Source organism: Anticarsia gemmatalis, chromosome 14 (assembly GCF_050436995.1).
Source record: "Anticarsia gemmatalis isolate Benzon Research Colony breed Stoneville strain chromosome 14, ilAntGemm2 primary, whole genome shotgun sequence".
In the NCBI taxonomy this organism is placed as follows: domain Eukaryota; kingdom Metazoa; phylum Arthropoda; class Insecta; order Lepidoptera; family Erebidae; genus Anticarsia; species Anticarsia gemmatalis.
In genome coordinates this window covers 5991078-5998642 of record NC_134758.1, presented here as the reverse complement: position 1 = coordinate 5998642, position 7565 = coordinate 5991078, and the positions used below count along the sequence as shown (strand labels likewise).

At 33.1% G+C, this 7565-nt stretch overlaps 1 protein-coding gene across 1 annotated transcript; it reads left to right on the top strand.

The window, feature by feature from the left end:
- The first annotated feature begins 401 nt into the window (after positions 1 to 401).
- Positions 402 to 5893, top strand: LOC142978430 (uncharacterized). Its single transcript, XM_076122884.1, has 5 exons — positions 402 to 510; positions 1677 to 1729; positions 2101 to 2283; positions 2515 to 2645; positions 5511 to 5893. The coding sequence occupies exons 4-5, from the start codon at positions 2608 to 2610 to the stop codon at positions 5674 to 5676; spliced, it is 204 nt and encodes a 67-aa protein (XP_075978999.1). The 5' UTR covers positions 402 to 510; positions 1677 to 1729; positions 2101 to 2283; positions 2515 to 2607; the 3' UTR covers positions 5677 to 5893.
- Positions 5894 to 7565: the final 1672 nt, after the last annotated feature.

Sequence of the window (7565 nt, the reverse complement as noted above, 5' to 3'; positions counted from 1 at the left end):
GTTCCTCCGTGTTTCGGAAGGAACGTTAAATTGTGGGCCCGGCTGTCATTTTTTAAGATCTTTGACAGTCGTTAACAGCAGTCAGAAGCTTGAAAGTCTGACAACTAGTCTTACCGAAGGGTATCGTGTTAAATCCCAGGTAACTGGGTTGTGGAGGTCAGATAGGCAGTCGCTCCACGTAAAACACTGGTATTCAGCTGCATCCGGTGAGACTGGAAGCCGACTCCAACATAGTTTGGAAAAGGTTAAGCTGATATATAATAGGAAAGTACTCAGTACAAAAACAATAACTAAATAAATTCATTAATAATAAAATCTTTCATTATCATTGTAGTCATTGTCCTAAAATGTAACTACGCAAAATAACCTAACTTAAAACTTTGAATCCCTCCAGGCACGAGCCAAATTAGGACAAACTAGACTGACTGAGAAACGTAACTAATTACATAGTTTCAACTTGATATTGAAAGGAATAGTTTAACTGATCCGATAACGATATTGGACAAGTAGGTGAGTACTGAGTGTTTATCGGATTACACTAAAATTATTCACATACCCATGTAGAACATTCGGAAATATTTTTTGGGTCCCGTACCCACTTTTCGTTGTCTGTCTGTCTGTCTGTCCGCCACCAGGCTGTATTTCATGAACCGTGACAGGTAAACAGTTGAAATAAAATAAGGTATTTGAATTGGGAAAACTAGGATTTAGTAATAGAAAATATTGATTTAGGGATATAATTATATTTAAAAAACTTTTTAATTAATTGCTAAAGCCTTTAATCGCATTAACTAACGAAAAGTAATTTGAATACAAAATGAAGATAACGCCATTATATACAATTTTCATAGTTTGTTGATTCATGCGTAAATAGCTGAATCGTGAAAATTTGTCGCTGAACCAACCTGAACCTCAGAAACTAGTTTTCTCTATTTATTCGAAATGTGATTGCGATTTCTTAAATTTTCTGAGATTTATTAAATTAATGAAAATTCTAGTCATTTTGCAAATTGTTACTTTATTAGACCAAACTTTAAATTTATCTCAGGAAAAAATGTTGAGATTTCACTCACGGATGCGGGTGCAGATTCGAATCCGAGTCAACACACCAATGACTTTTCGAAGTTATGTGTGTATAAAAATAATTATCACTTGTTCCAACGGTGAAGGAAAGCGCCGTGATGCAAGCTTATATGCCCGTTCTTTAGAACAGTTCTTGAAGGTATGCAAAGTCCCCAACCCTGCGTGCCAGCGTGGTGGATTCAAGGCATAAAAGCTCTCTCATTACGGGAGGAGAGCCTTGCCTAGCAGTGTGACTATCATCGGTTAAATTTATATATTTGTTGATATAGGTCAGAACTCTTTGGGCATATCCTTAAACAAACGTCAGTATACAAAGATTAGATAGATCAGAATAATGATTACTGGTCGCAGATTTTATCTTTTATGATTTAATGTCAATGAATTATGGGTAGGTATATCTGTATTCGATTGAAGAAATTGAACGCATACACACTTGCAACTCATACATTGCAAGAGTTTCAGATTTATTCTTGTGTAGACGAAAATGGAATGGTATACCACGGAAGATGGTTGGTTTGTTGCTCTATATCTAGAAATATTCTTTCTTTATGATTCTTTTAAGTCAGCTTTTAATTCTTGTTTTTTTTTGTCAGGAAAGTACAGAATAGAATCCTTGTCAGCTGCGACGCTTCAAGGGGCATTGAGAGTGAGTGTAAACTTAAAATGATATAACACTGTGTCATTGGTTCTGAGGTCGTTATAATGCTATTAAGAATAATGATGCTTGTATCTTCAGACATAGTAAAGTACTATAAACGGATTTTAACAATAATGTTGGATCTAATTGTCGTGGCACACCAGTCCGAACTTTGGAACCGAACGCTCGCTGACAAAAGATTCGGCTCTGCGTTAAACGTCGCTATTTCTGCAGATATATCATTTGTGACTTAAATAACATAACAAGCGCATTGGGCCGAATGGTCAGCGTCGAACTTTGTTCTGGTCTAGTAATTGACAGAAGGAACTACAAATAATGATATCCTTAGGTATAGTGCGGTAAAATAAATTATTTTGTAGGTATTAAAAGAATCCTTGTTCCGCGATGAAAATGTGTGTACTGCGGTCGCAATAAGCAAGAATGAGAAAGCAGTTGAAGAAATATTAGAACTAGCGGCAGCTACGGCTCTGGATGGTGTATCACTTGTCGCTGTTCATCTCGAAACAGGAGAAGTTGTTGCAGTTGCTTTTAATAAATTACAGGTATGTGGCGTTTCGTTTATTATAGCATGAGGGTTCGCACTCATTTTATCTTTGCGGTTTAAGCAAGCTAGAGCACTATTTAGTATTAAATCTGTCTACATACTCGGCTGTTAGTTTTTTAGTAATTACTATGTTAGGAAACGAATTAATGATCATGGTGTAAGTGACTCAATTTTATTTTTACGTAGGTTTAATTTTGTATCAGGTTTATTACTTGCTTTATTGTTTCAGGTGGCAGCAAAGGAATCAAATGAAAAGCCGTTTTTTTAAATATTCGCTGAAGAACGTTGCACACAAGCAGAGTCACGTGCAGTGTTAGAATTTATGGCGGATATCGACGGAAGGTGCAATTTCTTTGAGAAGTAAGACTATAATCTATACTAATATTATAAAGCTCAAGAGTTTGTTTGTTTGAACGCGCTAATCTCAGGAACTACTGATCCGATTTGAAAAATTCTTTCAGTGTTAGATAGCCTATTTATTGAGGAAGGCTATAGGCTATATATCATTACGCTACGACTAATAGGAGCGGAGTAGCCACGAGAAATGTTACAAAAACGGGGAAAATTATGACGCATTCTCTCTTATGTGACGCTAGCGAAGTTACGCGGGTCAGCTAGTTTGGATATAAACTTCGAACAAACCCAACTAGCACACAAGCGCTATAACAAGCTGCACAATGGCCGGTTAAAGGATTTTTATAACGCCTTAGGCTCCTTAGTAAGAAGTATAGTGGTTCTATAAGCGGCTACAGATCTCTTGTAGCGTCAAATAGGCCCATACTGTCCAGCTTATAGCTCGACATTGGATCTACAGTGGTCGTAAATAGTAATTATAATAGTACGTAGTATAGTAGTTGTACAGGAGCGCTAAAATAAGATAAAGGTGGTATAATCGCGCTACAAGAGCTTTTTCGCAGCTTCGTGGCGCTTACCAGCTGTTGTACAGAGGTGGTTAGCGCCACGAGCGTTCGAAAAAGCTCTTGCAGCGCGATTATACCACCTTTACCTTATTTTAGCGCTACTGTGTAACGGTTATAAATGCTAACGCTCTAAATTAGTAATATGGTCGGTTTATTATGGTGTAAACTAAATATATTGTATTAAAATGAATCATCAGTGACAAATGAGGAGACATTTTATTTTTACGGATTGGATTATGAAAATAACAAGTAGTCTGTCGCTTTTATTTCTTTGTGTACGTGATATGAAAGTGCGAGTGCCAGTTTGCTGTCAATATATATGTATATTATCGTCAATATTTTCATGCGCCCTCAAAATATTCAGTTTTAAATGCAAAAATTATATAGATATGTGGATTTGGAAATTGTATTTTGAACATAAATAAGACTTTGAGGGTTACAGATAGTTTAATTAGGGTTATAGGTAATAAAAAATGATTTTAATTATGTTAACGTTACCAGGCTATAGATTTATATGATCTTCAAAAGATCGTAATAACCTCAAAAAATGTGTTTACCAAATGCTGTAATGGCGTCTCGATCAAGCAGCTCTCAGAGTTGGTTACATCTGCTCTAGCGGCTTAAGCTGTACAAAGGCTCTAGTGTTTGCTGTTGTAGACCTCAAGGTTCTGCAGTTGTGGCATAGGAGTGCTTCAATATAATTGTTTTGGTCGCACACCAGCATTTTACTCGTACTTTTAGGGGTCAGTCGTTGAATATTAAAATAGTTTGAATTTTTTTTTTTTTTTTTTTTTTTTTTTTTTTTTTTTTTTTTTATTTATTTTATTTATTTTATTTGTTTTATTTATTTTATTTATTTTATTTATTTTATTTATTTTATTTATTTTATTTATTTTATTTATTTTATTTATTTTATTTATTTTATTTATTTTATTTATTTTATTTATTTTATTTATTTTATTTATTTTATTTATTTTATTTATTTTATTTATTTTATTTATTTTATTTATTTTATTTATTTTATTTATTTTATTTATTTTATTTATTTTATTTATTTTATTTATTTTATTTATTTTATTTATTTTATTTATTTTATTTATTTTATTTATTTTATTTATTTTATTTATTTTATTTATTTTATTTATTTTATCTATTTTATTTATTTTATTTATTGACAGACTGAACCACCACTGCACCTATGTAAATATATTATGATAATAATTTTAAGCTTTAGTATAAAGCTATATTACTCGGTTATAGCGCTTTAGGTGCTTAACATAATTCTGTAATCCCCATGGCTGTAAAAATGTTTCGAATGATACCTTATACATCTATTTGCCGTACAGAAGCCATATAAATATCTGATATAACGCTCAAGGCGCTATTAAAGACCTACGCAACTCTTTTATAGATGAGTAATACACTAGCCCTAAAAAAATCTGTTATAGAACCTAAGGCATTACAAAAAGCTTATTTACGCTCTTGAGCGCTATAAGCGCAACGCATAACTCCGTTTAAACTCCTTTATCTCCTAAAGTCCCCTTATACAGTTAACGGTGTTATAGAAGATTCCATTAACTCAGTTATACTTCCCTAGGCTGTCTAGCGATGCAATTACATGCTCATATATCACTATAAGTCATTAGTTTCCTACTAAACAGCTACTATCCCGCCTAGCTGTTAAAGGGTTTTTTAAATAGCTAGTATACAACTTATAGAGAATTGTACAGCATTTGAACGACTCTTATGCAACTATCAGGCTGTATAACGACTGTATAAGCAGCTTGTGTGCTAGTTGGGAAGTGTTTGTAATAGTCATATATTGTATTTTTTGTCCAATTCGAAAAAGCTGGTTGCTCGTGAGAAGAAACGGCTAGAAACTCACGGCTTGCTCTTTAATGTCAATATGTTTGGATACTGAGCAATGACTACAGTATCAAGCGACGTTTTAAAAAACACGTAAATATTAATGTTTTTTTATATTGGTCAATTTAATGGCAGGCACACAGTAATGAAATTGTTTTTTTTGCTGCATGACACTTAAAAATCCAAATAGGTTTGCTGCTTTCTATCTTGATTTTCTTATATCTAGAATTATTTTATTGTAATCATTGATAAGATTTTAGTTTTTATAACGCAATTTTTTTTTACCGTTCGATTAGATAGCTATTGTTACTATGTGTTTTGCATATTTGATTCTAAATATAGTTTTTGTAAGCCCCTAAAAAAATGTTTATTAATGTACCTACTTTTTTTTTTTAGTACCTACTTGATTTAATTCCATCTTTTTAATTTATTTTTCCAGACTCAACCTCGACTGCAGCCTTAAAATAATGTTCCTCGCGACTCTTCGTGCCCACAGAGATCAGAAACTCGGTCAAAAACTCTGCAAGATCTCAATCGATGTAGCAAAGAAGTTGAAAGACGGACCAGTTTCGTCTATCACAGTCAAAGACTTAGGTCCAAAGTAATCTTTTTTGCTTGCAAGGAAACCAACAAGAAAAATACCGAAGTTTTGCCAAGCTTTATTCACTGGAGTATATTCTCAAAAGATTGGAAAATATTTAGGTTTTACAGTCCATCAAATAATATCTTATTCAAAATTTTCTTTTAACAACACACCGTATACGGACGTTGTTGGCAAAGACGCATGGTGTGAAGCAGTCGCAATAGTTTTATGAATTTTACCTCGGCCTTTATGACAGTGTTGACTTAACTTGATTATGTATTATAACTAAGATGATTCAATACGGTGTATTTGTGAATCATCTGCAATGGATGGACACAGGAAAATAATGATGACTTATATCTTAGAACATAATTAGAATAGAAACAATAACAACCTCAATCAATAAATAACTACACAATAAAGTAATTAATCAAACTTAACGGGCGTATCGTTTACATTTCCATTATACTTTGAATACGAAAGCAAATAAACAAATAGAAAAATCCGGAGCGAGTCAACGAGACATATCGCTTTTAATTACCCACCACTTCTTATTCATACCGTCGTCTACTGAATGGGACTTTAAAATAGTAGTTTCACTAGTTTTTTCCCAAACGATTCCTTAATTTACGAAGTTTTGGCCGACCGCATTTTAGTATTCGCTATGCGAAACGTAAACTGAACAAACTTGAAGTCTGAACACACCCAACTAACTTTGACAATAACCAGCCGCGGAGAAAATCAGCGACAATTCTGGGCTCAATACGTAGGTATAGAACCTTCTTAATTTTGTGCAAACATGTGTAGTGTGTACTTTGAGGGACATTGGGCCTAAATTGATTCTACAAATATCATTTCTAACTAACGAAGGAAAGGAACTGAATTTTTCATGTACAGTTGTACGTGTTGTGTTATTGAGACATCAAATGTTGGATGAATCAGGCGTATTATTAAAACACATTGATTGTTACTTTGCCTAATAGTAGAGTATTGTATCCAAATCAAGTTATAGACAAAAGTACACCGTTTACAAATAAACAACAGGTAGAATTAAACGTCTTGAACAAACTGATATTAAGGTAGTGATTTAGTAATAACTGGGTACTACTTGGTATTATGTGTTTAGTGAATTACAAAATCAGTAGTTGTGTTTATCTTTATTTTGGTTACTATTACGTAAGTCTTTTAAGTCACGAACAAAGATGTTCCCTCATTACAAATATCCCTCTATGTGACGCTACCTGAATCATCTGCAATAGATGGACACAGGCCAATGATGATGACGTAAGTCTTACAATATCTTGGGGCTACAGAGTCCCGGACATTTGGAAGGCACGCGTGGGACCAAGACAACACGTAGAGGCCCTTTACGACTGCTTTAATGTTTCAAAAATGATCGATATTAGTAAGGTTTTTTATTTAATTTAACTAGGTTTTAAAGTAAATCGATTTCGTTTAGTATGTACTATGCAATGTAAGGTCATATTGAAAGTAATTATTGCGTGACTATTGCTATTAAAGTCATTGCATGTCAGTTACGACTGCTACAATTATTATGATAATTGCATTATCGCGATTTTATTCAAATTTAATAAAATTATTGTAACGTTAAAGCTTATACAAATATAATGGATATAGGGTTATTATATTCCATTTAATTAATACGCTATATTGTTTATAATAAACACTACAAAACAACCACTATTAAAAAATAGAGGTTTATAGTAATTTCAACATTTGGTGATAGGAAATTACTGGGACTTTGTATTGAACTTATAGATACGTCATCTACAGTAAGTCACTTAAATAGTCACAGTAGGTAATAAAATGAAAATGAAATTCTGCAATTCCGTTTAAAAAACTGACTGATAAATTGTAGTGGTTAAACCGGATCTTACTATTTAAAACTTA

Excerpts from the sequence above, each read along its gene's own strand:
- LOC142978430 (XM_076122884.1), top strand. The coding sequence starts at position 2,608 with ATGGCGGATATCGACGGAAGGTGCAATTTCTTTGAGAA. Across the intron at positions 2,646-5,510 it reads AGGTGCAATTTCTTTGAGAA|ACTCAACCTCGACTGCAGCC; the intron begins GTAAGACTATAA and ends TTATTTTTCCAG.